The 16,355-nt window shown below is 36.5% G+C and overlaps 1 protein-coding gene across 7 annotated transcripts in view; it reads left to right on the top strand.

Moving 5' to 3' along the window:
• The window catches only part of KDM6A (lysine demethylase 6A), a 208,524-nt gene that overhangs the window by 76,064 nt on the left and 116,105 nt on the right, over positions 1-16,355 (top strand). For all 7 annotated transcript variants that reach the window (XM_081222345.1, XM_081222344.1, XM_081222350.1 and 4 more), the window contains exon 4: positions 7,426-7,475. In XM_081222345.1, coding sequence (XP_081078471.1) covers positions 7,426-7,475 — 50 coding nt within the window. The remainder of the gene's footprint in view (positions 1-7,425; positions 7,476-16,355) is intronic.

Raw genomic sequence — 16,355 nt, 5'->3', positions numbered from 1 at the left:
TTATTGCTTAGTGGTCATTTAAAATAAATGAAAAAAATATATATATAAGCTTTTAAAACTTTATTAGTGTATGAATTTAGCTACATTTTCCATTTATAAAATGTTTGGCTGTGAAGGTAATGAAGAATCCAGGGATATTTGTTTTGGAGGTATTTTTTTATTTTTTGGAAGGTGTGGTAGGGGGCATGTGGCAACTAGACAATGTTGGCAAATTAGCTGGTAGGAGTAATCTAGAAAGATGGGAGAAGAGAGGGATAACCCAAGGATTTAAGTCCTTGAAAAGGTGTGCTCTGGGACCCGTTTGCTGTTGTGTAGATGAACTGGCCATTGATAATTTGTAATAGGAAGAAGAGGAAGGAGAGAATGAATGCAGAGGTATACATTTGTATTTCAGTATATTTTGGTATTTCAAGCTGATGGCTTCTTATTTCCTAGACGAGAGTTGTTGTTTGAATTCATCCTTGAGGCTTTATTGACCACATTTCCACTTAAAAAAAATCCTTTAAAAATACTGATTATTGAACTCTTTCTATCCATTCTCTTCACGGTCATCCCAGAAGTCCCAGACTAGAGCCAGTCTCTAGTAGCCCCTTCCACACATCATCACCAATTTATGGAGACATTTGTTACCTCAGGCTACTTTCTCCTTTTTTCTTTGGAACCAGTAAAAGATGAGAACCTCTAGCCCCAGCCAAATAGATGTTTACTTTTAGAGAACAGATTACAAACCATAACTTACTGGGAAATAAACATAAACTGTTCAGTGAACATGTGAGTAGACTGCTCAGATGTATGTATGTGGGGGATTTACTGGCCCTGTTTATTCTGAGGACAGTTCTTTAAATACTGTCCTGAGTCCTCTTGTGCATGAAATTTTCAGAGTTTGGGGTTTCTTATGAAAAACTGCTTCTACTTTTGGAGTAGAAAATGGTAGAAAATATTTTGTGTACATTTTGGACTGTGGTTTTTCTGCCCTTACTTCTTACTCTGATCTCATCTACTCCCTGTCTTATATGAATTTCTCAAAATTTCTGATCTGTAGATAGTATACTTTGGTTGTCATTACTGTTATGGATTTATTAATTAAAAATTACCTTTTCTGTCATTTCAGAGGAACTTGAAAGGGAAGATAAAAAGACCTAATAAAACATTTTTTTAGTCTTTCTGGTTGGTGATATGTATGAAGAATTTTAAAAATTTTCCATCACTTGATTTGGTTATTAGGCTTCTAGGAATTTATCCTGAAAAAGTAATTGGTTAGAGGATTGCGGGAAAATGGAGGCTGGAGGCTCATTGCACTTAGCCTGTTGTTGGTTGGATTCCTCTGCAGTGAGTTTAGCATACAAGATGTTTAGTATGGAGTACCTTTAGGATCAGCACTGTGGAAGGTGGGAAATGGAACCAGGATTGGACAGAGGGAGAAGTTAAGCTGTGACAGCCTTGGCCAACTCCATGGGGAGCCCCGGAGCTAGAATGGCTATCACTGGTTGGGCCAAGATGACCAGGCCATTATACTCCATCCATTCCATACTGGACATGGGAAGGAGTGTGACCTCAGGCAAAGTTGCTCTCCTTAGCTTAAGACAACTCACTGCTAGAGGCTCTCTTGTACGCAAGACTGCCAACAGTCCTTCCTTGAAGTGGGATTTGAGTGGTTCTTTATAGTGTCTATCATACCTCCTTTCCACTCCTACCCCCACAGCTAACCTGTCAACCTCAGCTGAACCAAACAGCGGATGGGGCTGTCAGACAGACTGCCTTAAGCCATGGAGATGGTACTGTGATTTCTCTTCTTTGAGTTGAAGAACAACCTGAGAGACAGAGAACCCTGGGCTGAAGGACAAGTGTATATATTCTTGTGAATATATGTGATGGGTCTCAGGCGCAGTTTAATTAATAGAAATTATATGTAAATATTTGTGAATATGTATGGCAGATTATAGGAGAGAATCGTCATTAAGTTAAGTTGATTGCTTAGAAAATCCGGTAGTAAAGTACCTCAGTACACAGCAAAGTTATAAAAAGATAGAAACTCTGAGGTAAGAGACTTGGGGTGCAGATAGTAAAAATTCCAGAAGTAAAAAAATTAGTTGAAGGAGATACAATAATTAATCATTCCTGATATTAGTATGAAAACCTTGACACTTTTACAAATAGTTTCTTCATGGTTTGTGGTAAGCTGAAAGTTTTCCCTGAAATTCCACCTGACAATAGATTTTTCTCCCTTTCCTCCTTCCTTCAAGTAATTGGTCGTTTGTTGCATTGTCTGTCACTTTTGGGCAAAGTAGGTTTTGGTTGTTTTAGTTCCTCAGTAATTATAAATGGCTAGGGCAAGTTACATGCTAAGAGTTGCTTATGTGGAGAAGTCTCAAGTCAGAGTTGGTGAGCTTTTTTTGTCTTTCTCTCTTTCTATGTTTCTTGGGTGGAATGACAACACTCCATCCTAGGATATATATAGTATAAGGACATAAAGTGCATGTTTTCCAATAATAGATCTTGAGTTTGGCTTCTCCAAAAATTGCCTTTTTTTGGATCCTTGCATGGTTCATCTCTTTATTGTCATGGTTGTTGGAACTAAAGGTTGTGATTCTTTTAAGAATCTGCTCTTCGTTTAAAAGTTCTTTCAGATAGTCATTGGGATAGTTTGCATAGTATATATGATACAAGTTTACTTTGTGTTGAAATAGTAAAATGAAATGAAAATCCAGAATACTGATATAAACTGGCATGTAATATACATAGAATGAATATGATGTATCTTTCTGAAAGCTGATACAGTTAAGGTGATCATTCATGTGTTTTCATTGCATTTGTAGTCATTGTACCCTCTTTCTCTATATAACTTTATTTAAACCTATTTACTGATATAAAAAAATCACTTGTGCCTCCACTCCCTCTCATCACAATTTGGGAATAACTGATTTGGTTCAGTCTACTTGTGGCCTAGAATTAGAAAATGCAATTGAGAAAAATAACCCAAGGGAAAAAAATAGTGACCATAACCCAGGTTGTCAGAAGTCCATATCCAGGCAACGAGCAAAAGTCGTAGCTTCAAGAACTAGAGAGCTGGTGGTAGAACACATTGAAGGAATACAAATAAGACAGCTACTTGATGGTTCTTGTAGTAAACCAAATGTGCGATATTAAAAACCTCAAGGAGGGACTTCCCTGGCGGTCCAGTGCTTGAGACTCTGCCTTTCCACTGCAGGGGGCACAGGTTCGATCCCTAGTTGGGGAACTAAGATCTCGCATGCTGCGTGGCCAAAAAAATAAAAAAATAAAAATAAAGACCTCGAGGAGTATATTATTTTAATAACGACAAAGAAGTAGTAAATCTGAGATCTCAGTAGATGTATTAATTTGACTTGAAAACCTCAGTGAAGATGCTGATAGAGGAGTAAAAGGATTCCAGATTTGTTTCTTTGCTTTTCCAACTTCCTGTCTGCTTGTCTCTGTAATCTTAGGAACAAAGGTCTGTCGTGTTGGATACTATCCAGAGGGTTTTTCAAATGTTAATGTGTATGAATGCTACATATAAGGGAAGATGTGTTTTAGGCAGTCATAGATTTGAGAAGGCAGAAAGGTGCTAGGGAGTTAGGTACATCAGTCATTTATATACAGTGAAACAGTTAGTATAAGCTCTCTGAGATCTCATTTATCCCAGGGCATAAATACAACTTTTTAGTTCAGCCTCAGATAAAAATAATCAAAGATCTGTTGACCTAATAATAATAATCGTAGGCAGTCACAACTTGTTCTGGCCTAAAGATGACAGTCAGTGCAACTGACAGATTTACTTGTACTTCTTTTCTTTCCTTTCCTTCCATACCCATAGACTCACCTGTGAGCAGCTAACCTGCTGCCTATAGTGTTATACATTGGGCTAGAGATGAAAAGAGAAATGCTGGGTTCTGCCTGCAGTTAGTGCATAGTCTAATGTGAGTGTAGATTGAATTTTAATTATTTTTCTTCCTTGCATTTCTGTTGCATCTTACTCTGAAGGAGACTCCCTTTTTCTGGCAGAAAGTTAAATTTAACTTCCTTCTTATTTGCATTTGTATTTTTGCTTTTTTGTTTTCTTTTGCATTTAATTTTTTTAGACCTGGTTACTTTGTTAGTACTCTGCCAGTTTTGTATAATCCTTTAAATTCATTATATTTTTCTCTCTTTTTTTAAGTCTACACAGACTAAATGGGCTTATTTAAAAACAAAATAAAACTCAAAATTATGAAAAAAGTCTGTCTGTAAATAAAGTTGATTCCAACGATTAAAAAGATCTGACCTTTGGAAATTTGTTGATAGAGAGTTGAAATTAATATGTTTGAGCACACCATTCTTGGTTAAGTGGCAAAAGAAAACAGGGAAGGAAAAGCCCATTAGACGTATGGTACAATCCTGAAACCGGTTTTAAGCATTATAAGTATGTCTAAATAAATGATTTCCCTCATTCTCTATTAAGGACTTAAGGAAAATCTAGTTACAGTGGAGTAGGAATTTTTTTTCACAATAGGTTAACTGACTTAAAGATTGGAAATAAGGACTGTGCTTTGGTTAAAAGGATTTCATTAGAGAGACTCTGGTGATGGGTACTTGTAGAGTTTTAATGATTTATTTGGATTAGGAAACATGTTAAATATGTTAAGGTCTTTCTTAAAATATAGGATCCTAGGCCTAATGGAGTAAAGTATAATTGTTGAGAAATGTGTAAATGAATGGAAAGATAACAGATGCTCATTAAAGTGTCTCATTTACAAATCTGTGCTTGAAATTTGGGGCATTTACTTTTGTGACTTTGAATTTGAGGGCTTGTATTTATTTCTCAGTTCATCATATTGTAGTATGGATGCCATGTTTCTCCCAATTGATAATCACATAGGCTTCTTGTACCTCGGTTTCAGTGACATCATACTGTCTCTTTAAGGGCTCTTCAAATTCTAAAATGGGAATTTTGTGAAGTCATGTAATACATATTGTTTTTCAGGTTATTGGAAACATACCCTTCAAGTTTGTTGAAATTCCTGTTAAAAGGGCAGTCCAGGCTTGATGTGGTGCTTGCACAAAATTGTCAGGGACCCTGGCCTCTCTTGGTTAGGAGGCACAAGTATCAAAGACTTGATTCTAGCTTGAACAATAAGGAGATTTATTCCCTCATATAATTGAAAGTTCATAGGTGAGTTGTGCACTAGATATAGTTCAAAGTCTAGAAGTATCCAGTACTTTCCATCTGTTTCTGCTGCTATCTTCTATGGGCTTCTATGGGCTTCATCTTAAGAGTTCCCTTTGTGGTGGCAGTTGGTGATATATGCTTCCTTGTTGACATCAGGCAGTAGAGAGAAAACACCTTTTCCATGACTGTTCTCTATAAATCCGTCAAACCTTATTTGACTATTCTGTCTAGCTTGTTAAGTTGGTTTGCTTTTCTTTTTAGAAAACCATTAATCAGTGATCTTTATGAGCTAGCTACACTCATGTATGAAGAACTAGAAAGCAGAAGATGGCTTGAAATCACCTCTTCCTCAAAACTGGAAAAATTACAGTCTAAATGTCCTTCCAGTGATAGGTTGGTTGGCATCATCTTTGTGCAAAAATGATGAACATTATTCAAATAAGTTACTTGTTCAGATACGTGATGATTTTTTTGGGTGATGCTCCTCTAATTTGAACATATTCAGGAAGTTCTCTATGTGGTATTCTATATGGTATTCATATTGGCTGCTTACTGATAAACAGTATGAAAACATTATACCTGGAGTTTTAGAAAATGTTAATTTCCACCCTCCCCATTTTTTTCAGTATAAAATTCTGTTACACGTGTTGAAAATCTTATTTGAAAATATGTTACTCTTGTTAAAAATTGAGGCATAATTGATATGTAACTATTAGTTTCAGGTGTATAACATAATGATTTGATGTTTTCATATATTGTGGAATGATCATAGTAAGTCTAGTTAACATCTGTCACCATACACAGTTACAGTATTTTTTCTTGTGATGAGAAGTTTTAAGATTTACTCTTAGCAGCTTTCAAATATGCAATACAGTATTATTAATTATAGTCATCATGCTGCACATTACACCCCCGTGACTTATTTATTGCTCATGAGTTTTTTAAAAAAGACTCTACCAATTCTAATGTGCATGTATAACCTTTACTTTACTTTGTTACCGCCTGCCCCTCACTGAGTTTTTGGATTGACAAGTGCTACAGTTGACTGTTCAACAACACGGGTTTGAGCCTTGCAGGTCCTCTTATATGTGGGATTTTTTCAGTACATATATGTACTACTATTTTTATCATCCATGGATGTGGAATCCGTGCACATGCAGGGCCGACTATAGGATCTGATCACAGTGGATTTTGGTATCTACGGCAGGTCCTGGGACCAATCCACTGCAGATACTGAGGGACGAACTGTACCTTAATTTTTTCCAGAGCCTGTTATACCTTGAGATGGATTTAGGGGTATGGGATGCCCTATTTTGGAATTGAGTTGGAGTTTGGGGTAAGGTAATTGTGGGCTGGGTTTTGTTTTGTTTTTTGATTGTATGAAAGGGAGTAGCACAAAAGGAATACGGTTGACCCTTGAACAACAGGGGTTTGAACTTCACAGGTCCACTTACATATGGAATTTTTTCAATAGTAAATAATATAGCACTACATGATCTGTGGTCGGTTGAATCCGAGGATACAGAACTGTGGATCCAGAGAGCCGTCGATAAGTTATACTTGGCTTTTCTACTGTGCGGAGGTCAGTGCCCCTTACATCTGTGTTGTTCAAGAGTCAACTGTAGGGCTTCCCTGGTGGTGCAGTGGTTGAGAATCTGCCTGCCGATGCAGGGGACACGGGTTTGTGCCCCGGTCCGGGAAGATCCCACATGCCGTGGAGCGGCTGGGCCCGTGAGCCATGGCCGCTGAGCCTGCGCGTCCGGAGCCTGTGCTCCTCAACGGGAGAGGCCACCACAGTGAGAGGCCCGCGTACCGCAAAAAAAAAAAATAAATAAATAAAAATAAGAGTCAACTGTAGTTCCTTTGCTCTTTGAAGTGGTTGAGCTCTTAGTCATTTTTGGAAGTGAAATCCCTTGTTTAGAACAAACGACCCATCACATTCTGGAGTATTAATCCATTTATCAGATTTGGTCTCTGAGGAAGGTCAAGTTGTTTCAAGAGGTTGCCCAGATTCTGTTCAAGTGCAGGTCTGAAATGTGACCATGGTTTTACTTCCTTGAACTCCTATATATTTGACATTTGTTACCATGTCTGACTATGAGTAGGGATGCCCCAGAGTTTAAATTGTTTGGTTTTAAACATCACTATCTGCTGGGAGGTGGGTATGATGGGAATTTTGTTGTAATGTTTCTTAAAACTTGTTAATTGATTTTGAAATGGGACATAATTGTGACTCATGCTTATTTTCCTTCTTTCAGCATTATCTGCATACCAGAGGTACTACAGTTTACAATCTGACTACTGGAAGGTTAGTGCACATTTGCATTCCCCTTCCCTTCCCCTCTTTCCCTCTTCCCCTTCCCTTCCCTTCCCCTCTTCCCTCCCCTTCTCTTCTCTGGCAGATTACTGCTGTTTATACTCAAAACGAATTGTGCTCTTGCTTTTTTGTTTGTTTTGTTAATTGAAAATATTACTTCTAGGCAAAAGGGATTGGAAAGGGAAAAATGAGTGTTCTTCACTTGTGCTGTCTTGTATGATCAACTTGTATTTCGTTAAAAGAATTAGATTATTCTGACACAGTTTGTTGGCCAAAGATGATCCAAAGTGTGAAAGCTGAAACCATTAAAATCAAATGGCAACAAAATGATTCTTCAGTTTTCTTAAGTTGGTACCTAGGAATAAAAGAGGTCTGAAGATGGCTGTATCAGGCTGAAAAGGGAAGGCATAAATGAAAATCTTTATTGGTATAGTCTGTCTATAATTGGAGCTCTGAGGACAGCTGAACCTAACCATTTTTTAAAAGACCAATACCTAAATGAAGAACTGTGCACAGCAATGAATCATCTATTTTCTTAGTTTAAGCAGTGCATAAAGTTACCTGGACAGGTTAACCTTTCACATCATGTTTACTTTAAGTATAAGTTTACTGACCAGTGGGGTTTCTTTATCTGAATTGCCATTTCAGATTTTTAAGGTGGATTTTATTTTTTCTATTGCCTAATTTATGTTTCTTTTTGATATGTAGAAGTTTTAACAGTATATTTTGGTAATTTAAAAAATATATTGAAAATATCTTTTCTAGTCTATGGCTTATCTTTTCTTCTTTTTAAAGCTTATTGAAGTGTAATTAAATACCATAAAATTCAACTTCTTTATGCCATTCAGTGACTTTTAGTAAATTTCCAGAGTTGTGCAACCATAACCAAAGTCTTATTTTAGGACATGTCTATCTCACTGTAATGAAACCTCATGCCCAACCCCTGGCGAGTACTAATCTACTTTCTGTCTTTGTGTATTTGTATTTTCTGGGTATTTCATATAAATGGAATCATATAATATGTAATCTTTTGTGACTGACTTCTCTCACTAAGCATATATTTTTAAGGTTGATCCATGTGTAGCATGTATTAATACTTTATTCCTTTTTATTATCTAATAATATTCCATTGTGTGGTTATACCATATTTTATTTATCCATTCATCAGTTGAGCATTTTAGTTGTCTCCACTTTTTGGCTATTGTGAATAATGCTCCTGTGAACATCTGTATACAAGTTTTTGTGTGGACATATATAGTTTCAGTTCTCTTCGGTAAATAAACGGGTGGAATTGCCAGGTTGTAAAGTAAATCTATGTTTAACATTTTGAGAAACTGCCAAAATTGTTTTCCAGGGTGGCTGTAACATTTTACATTCTCACCAGCAGTGTATGAGGGTTCCAGTTTCTCCATATCCTCATTATTACAGTTCTTATTTGCATTTTCCTAATGACTGATGTTGAGCACTGTTTAATGACCACATTAGCTATTTGTGTATATTCTTTGGTGAAATGCCTCTGTAAACCCTTTGCTGATTTTTAAATTTGGTTTTTAAAAAATTAGTGTGTTGGGACTTCCCTGGCGGTTCAGTGTTTAAGACTCCACGCTTCCAATGCAGGGTGCATGGGTTTGATCCCTGATCTGGTAACTAAGATCCCACATGCTGTGTGGCGAGGCCGAAAACTTAAAAAAAAAAAAAAAAAAAAAAAAATTGGTGTGTTGTAAGAGTTCTTTATACATTCCGGATACAACCCCTTATCGGATATATAATTTGCAAATATTTTCTCAAAGTCTGTGGCTTATATTTTCATTTTCTTGATAGTGTAGTTTGAAGTGCAAAAATTAAAAATTTTGATGACATCCAATTTCTCAACTGTTTCTTTCATTGCTTGGGCTTTTGGTTTTGTAGCTAAGAAATCTTTGCCTAATCCAATGTCATGGTGATTTCTTCCATTGTTTATTCAATCAGTTGCTTCAGTACAGATAGTACTACAGTAAATAGTAAAAGTGTCTTTTTGTTAGTGTTCTTTGGTATAGATTCTCTTTCGTATAGATTCCTTGATAATTGGGATTGCTGGGTCTAGTGGTGTGAACCACTCCTGTGGGAGCTCTTGTTTCCCCTTGGTCTTAACCAAGAAAGTTTATATCAGCAGGCTTTTTGTGAAATCTGATAGGTGAGAAATGGTGTCTTGTTGTTTTAACTTGCATTTTCTTAATTGAATTTTTAATTGAAGTTTAAAGCCTATTTGTGTTTCCTTTTCTTTGAAATATTTGTTCATTTCTCTTCAGTTGGGCCATTGTTTTCTTTCTGTTTTGTATAGCCATATTTTATGTATGATCTATATTTATCCTTTATTTGTGATAAAAATTGCAGTTTTCATTTATTGTTTTATTTTGCTTTTGTGTGTTTGTCCATGCAGAAGTTATTTCTATCTAGTCAAATTTATCAGTCTTTTTCTAAATTGCACCTGCATTTTGAATCATAGGATAGTTTTTTCCTCCCAGGTGTTAGAGAAATTCATCCACGTTTTCTTTTAGTACTTGAATGGTTTTAGTTTTTAATTTAAATCTCTGATCCATTTGGGATTTATCCCTGATTTATAGTGTGAGGAACATCTAAGTTTATTCTTTAACTCCACAAAAATAGCTGATGATTTTTCTCTCCAGCTTTTTTGAAGTATCATTTACATTATTTTAAGTGTTCAAATTTGCTGCATTTTGGCAATTTATATGGGGTTGTGTAATCATTACTGCAATTAAGATATAGAATGTTTCTATCACTCAAAGTGTTCCATTGTCCCCCTTTACAGTTGATTCCCATTCTTGACCCCTGGTCCCAGGCAACCAGTTATTTGTGTATATGCTTTCTGGAACTCTAATTTTGCCGTTCCTAGAATATCACACACCTGGATTCAAATAGCATGTATTTTTTTGTTTTAGTTTAACATACTGTTTTTGAGATTCATCCATGTTCTTGTGTGTATCAGTATTGTATTCCTTTTCATTGTTATGTAGTATCTCATAGAATGAGATATACCACAATTAATTTTCCCATTTATTAGTTGACAGACATTAGGGTTGTGTCCAGCTTTTGATAAACATGAATGAAGTGCTGTGAACATTATTTGTTTTTGTGTAGACATAGGTTTTCGCTTCTCTTGGTATATATACCTAGGATTTGGAAATGCCGGGTCACATTGCAGTTGTGGAGTTAACTGCCAAACTTTTCCAAAGTGGCTGTACCATTTCACATTCTTACTAGCAATATATGAGATGCTCAATTGTTCTATATCTTGGATATCACTCGGTACTGCAGTCTTTTTAACTTTAGCCATTCTAGTAAGTAAGTAGTGGTTTTTCATTTTGGTTTTATCTGCGTTTCCCCAATGATAGTGATGTTGAGCATCTTGTATGTGCTATTGGCCTTTCATGTACCTTTTGTTATTATCTGTTCACATCTTTTGCTGATTTTTAACTTCTCTTTGTGTATTATTAATTGAGTTGCATGGGCTCTTTGCGTATTCCCTTTGTCAGATATGTTTTGCAAATACTTTCTCACAGTCTGTGGCTTGCTTTTTGTTTTCTTAATTATGCCTTTTTACGAGCAAATATTTATAATCTTGATGAAGTGCATTTAATAATTTTTTTCTTTTATAGCTTGTGGTTTTTGTGTTCTGCTAAGAACTCTTTGCCTGCCTGAAGATCATAAAGATTTCCTCAGCTTTTTTTCCCCAGGAGTTCTATAATCACATTTCTTAAATTTTGGTTTATGATACATTTCAGGTTGTTCATGATGTGAGATGAGCATCAGTGTTCTTCCCCACCCCTTGAACACATATCCAGTTGTTCTAGCATCATTCATTGGAAAGACTGTCCTTTCAAATTTGATTTACTATTTATTTCCTCTTTGATAAAAATCAGTTGGCCATTTAGTTTTCTGTCTGTTGCTAGATCCTCTGTTATACTCCTGTTACATTATGTTGTATATGTCTATTTTTTCTTTTTTTTTTCCTTTTTCTTTTCTTAACATCTTTATTGGAGTATAATTGCTTTACAATGGTCTCTTAGTTTCTGCTTTAAAACAAAGTGAATCAGCTATGCATATACATATATTCCCATTCTTCTCCCTCTCGCGTCTCCCTCCCACCCTCCCTATCCCACCCTACTAGGTGGTCACAAAGCACCAAGCTGATCTCCCTGTGCTATGTGGCTGCTTCCCACTAGCTATCTGTTTTACATTTGGTAGTGTATATATGTCCATGCCACTCTCACACTTCATCCCAGCTTACCCTTCCCCCTTCCCCGTGTCCTCAAGTCCATTCGCTACATCTGCATCTTTATTCCTGTCCTGCCCCTAGGTTCTTCAGAACCTTCTTTTTTTAAAATTTTTTTTTAAGATTCCATATATATGTGTTAGCATACAGTATTTGTTTTTCTCTTTCTGACTTACTTCACTCTGTATGACCGTCTCTAGGTCCATCCACCTCACTCCAAATAACTCAATTTCGTTTCTTTTTATGGCTGAGTAATATTCCATTGTATATATGTGCCACATCTTCTTTATCCATTCATCTGTCGATGGACACTTAGGTTGCTTCCATGTCCTGGCTATTGTAAATAGAGCTGCAGTGAACATTGTGGTACATGACTCTTTTTGAATTATGGTTTTCTCAGGGTATATGCCAGTAGTGGGATTGCTGGGTCGTATGATAGTTCTATTTGTAGTTTTTTAAGGGAACCTCCATACTGTTTTCCATAGTGGCTGTATCAGTTTACATTCCCACCAACAGTGCAAGAGGGTTTCCTTTTCTCTACACCGTCTCCAGCATTTGTTGTTTGTAGATATTTTGATGGTGGCCATTCTGACTGGTGTGAGGTGATACCCCATTGTAGTTTTAATTTGCATTTCTCTAATGATGTGTGATGTTGAGCATCCTTTCATGTGTTTGTTGGCAATCTGTATATCTTTGGAGAAATGTCTATTTAGGTCTTCTGCCCATTTTTGGATTGGGTTGTTTGTTTTTTTGATATTGAGCTGCTTGTAAATTTTGCAGATTAATCCTTTGTCAGCTACTTCATTTGCAAATATATTCTCCCATTCTGAGGGTTGTCTTTTCGTCTTGTTTATGGTTTCTTTTGCTGTGCAAAAGCTTTTACGTTTCATTAGGTCCCATTTGTTTATATTTGTTTTTATTTCCATTTCTCTAGGAGGTGGATCAAAAAGGATCTTGCTGTGATTTCTGTCATAGAGTGTTCTGCCTATGTTCTCCTCTAAGAGTTTGATAGTGTCTGGCCTTACACTTAGGTCTTTAATCCATTTTGAGTTTATTTTTGTGTATGGTGTTAGGGAGTGTTCTAATCTCATTCTTTTCCATGTAGCTGTCCAGTTTTCTGAGCACCACTTACTGAAGAGGCTCTCTTTTCTCCATTGTATATTATTACCTCCTTTATCAAAAAAAGGTGACCATATGTGTGTACGTTTATCTCTGGGCTTTCTGTTGTGTTCCACTGATCTATATTTCTGTTTTTGTGCCAGTACCATACTGTTTTGATTACTGTAGCTTTGTAGTATAGTCTGAAGTCTGGGAGCCTGATTCCTCCAGCTCTTTTTCTGTCTCAAGATAGCTTTGGCTCTTCGGGGTCTTTTGTGTTTCTATACAAATTGTGAATTTTTTTGTTCTAGTTCTGTGAAAAATGCCGTTGGTAGTTTGATAGGGATTGCATTGAATCTGTAGATTGCTTTGGGTAGTAGAGTCATTTTCACAATGTTGATTCTTCCAGTCCAAGAACATGGTATATCTCTCCATCTGTTTGTATCATTTTTAATTTCTTTCATCAGTGTGTTATAGTTTTCTGCATACAGGTCTTTTGTCTCCTTAGGTAGGTTTATTCCTAGGTATTTTATTCTTTTTGTTGCAGTGGTAAATGGGAGTGTTTCCTTAATTTCTCTTTCAGATTTTTCATCATTAGTGTATAGGAATGCAAGAGATTTCTGTGCATTAATTTTGTATCCTGGTACTTTACCAGCTTCATTGATTAGCTCTAGTACTTTTCTGGTGGCATCTTTAGGATTCTGTATGTACAGTATCATGTCATCTACAGAGAGTGACAGTTTTACTTCTTCTTTTCTGATTTGGATTCCTTGTATTTCTTTCTCTTGTCTGATTGCTGTGGCTAAAACTTCCAAAACTATGTTGAATAATAGTGGTGAGAATGGACAGCCTTGTCTTGTTCCTGATCTTAGAGGAAATGGTTTCAGTTTTTCACCATTGAGAATGAGGTTGGCTGTGGGTTTGTCATATATGGCCTTTATTATGTTGAGGTAAATTCCCTCTGTGCCTACTTTCTGGAGGGTTTTTTATCATAAATGGGTATTGAATTTTGTCAAAAGGTTTTTCTGCATTGATTGAGATGATCATATGTTTTTTCTCCTTCAATTTGTTAATATGGTTTATCACACTGATTGATTTGTGTACATTGAATCCTTGCGTTCCTGGGGTAAGCCCCACTTGATCATGGTGTATGATCCTTTTAATGTGCTGTTGGATTCCTTTTGCTAGTATTTGTTGAGAATTTTTCCATCTATGTTCATCAGTGATTTTGGCCTGTAGTTTTCTTTCTTTGCGACATCTTTGTCTGGTTTCGGTATCAGGGTGATGGTGGCCTCGTAGAATGAATTTGGGAGTGTTCCTCCCTCTGCTATAGTCTGGAGGAGTTTGAGAAGGTGAGTTGTTAGCTCTTCTCTAAATGTTTGATAGAATTCGCCTGTGAAGCCGTCTGGTCCTGGGCTTTTGTTTGTTGGAAGATGTTTTGGGGGGTATGCGGGCCTCTCACTGTTGTGGCCTCTCTCATTGCGGAGCACAGGCTCCGGACGCACAGGCTCAGCGGCCATGGCTCACGGGCCCAGCCGCTCCGCTGTTGGAAGATTTTTAATCACAGTCTCAATTTCAGTGCTTGTGATTGGTCTGTTAATATTTTGTATTTCTTCCTGTTTCAGTCTTGGGAGGTTGTGCTTTTCGAAAACTTCGTCCATTTCTTCCAGGTTGTCCAATTTATTGGCATAGAGTTTCTTGTAGTAATCTCTCATGATCCTTTGTATTTCTGCAGTGTCAGTTGTTACTTCTCCCTTTTCATTTCTAATTCTATTGATTAGAGTCCTCTCCCTTTTTTTCTTGGTGAGTCTGGCTAATGGTTTATCAATTTTGTTTATCTTCTCAAAGAACCAGCTTTTAGTTTTATTGATCTTTGCTGTTGTTTCCTTCATTTCTTTTTCATTTATTTCTGGTATGATCTTTATGATTTCTTTCCTTCTGGTAACGTTGGGGTTTATTTTGTTCTTCTTTCTGTAATTGCTCTGGGTGTAAGGTTAGGTTGTTTATTTGAGATGTTTCTTGTTTCTTGAGGTAGGATTGTATTGCTATAAACTTCGCTCTTAGAACTGCTTTTTCTGCATCCCATAGGTATTGGGTCGTCGTGTTTTCATTGTCATTTGTTTCTAGGCACTTTCTGATTTCCTCTCTGATTTCTTCAGTGATCTCTTGGTTATTTAGTAGTGTATTGTTTAGCCTCCATGTGTTTGTATTTTTTACAGACTTTTTCCTGTAATTGATATCTAGTCTCATAGTGTTGTCGTTGGAAAAGATACTTGATGCGATTTCAGTTTTCTTAAATTTACCAAGGCTTGATTTGTGATCCAAGATGTGATGTATCCTAGAGAATGTTGCATGAGCACTTGAGAAGAAAGTGTATTCTGTTGTTTTTGGATGGAATGTCCAATAAATATCAATTAATTCCATTTTCTTTAATGTGTCATTTAAAGCTTGTGTCTGTTTATTTTCATTTTGGATGATCTGTCCATTGGTGAAAGTGGGGTGTTAAAATCCCCTACCATGATTGTGTTATTATCGATTTCCCCTTTAATGGCTGTTAGGATTTGCCTTACGTATTGAAGTGCTCCTATGTTGGTTGCATAAATATTTACAATTGTTATATCTTCTTGGATTGATCCCTTGATCAATGTAGTTTCCTTCTTTGTCTCTTATAATAGTCTTTATATTATAGTCTATTTTGTCTGATATGAGAATTGCTACTCCAGCTTTCTTTTGATTTCCATTTGCATGGAATATCTTTTTCCATCCCCTCTGTTGCAGTCTCTGTGTGTCCTTAGGTCTGAAGTGGATCTCTTGTAGACAGCATATGTACGGGTCTTGTTTTTGTATCCATTCAGCCAGTCTATGTCTTTTGGTTGGAGCATGTAATCCATTTACATTTAAGGTAGTTATCGATATGTGTTTTCCTGTTACCATTTTCTTAATTGTTTTGGGTTTGTTATTGTAGGTCTTTTCCTTCTCTTGTGTCTCCTGCCTAGAGAAGTTCTTTTAGCATTTGTTGTAGAGCTGGTTTGGTGGTGCTGACTTCTCTTAGCTTTTGCTTGTCTGTACAGGTTTTAATTTCTCCGTTGAATCTGAATGAGATCCTTGCTGAGTAGAGTATTCTTGGTTGTAGGTTTTTCTCCTTCATCACTTTAAATATGTTCTGCCACTCCCTTCTGGCTTGCAGAGTTTCTGCTGAACGATCAGCTGTTAACCTTATGGAGATTCCCTTGTATGTTATTTGTTGTTTTTCCTTTGCTGCTTTTAATACTTTTTCTTTGTATTTAAATTTTGATAGTGATTAATATGTGTCTTGGCGTGTTTCTCCTTGGATTTATCGTGTATGGACTCTCTGTGCTGCCTGGACTTGATTGACTATTTTCTTTCCCATATTAGGGAAGTTTTCAATGATAATCTCTTGAAATATTTTTTCAGTCCCTTTCTTTTTCTCTTCTTCTTCTGGGACCCGTATTAATCGAATATTAGTGCGTTTTCTGTGG

This window comes from Mesoplodon bidens (genome assembly GCF_964165515.1).
Source record: "Mesoplodon bidens genome assembly, chromosome: X".
NCBI lineage: Eukaryota > Metazoa > Chordata > Mammalia > Artiodactyla > Ziphiidae > Mesoplodon > Mesoplodon bidens.
This window is presented reverse-complemented; position numbering and strand designations above follow the sequence as displayed.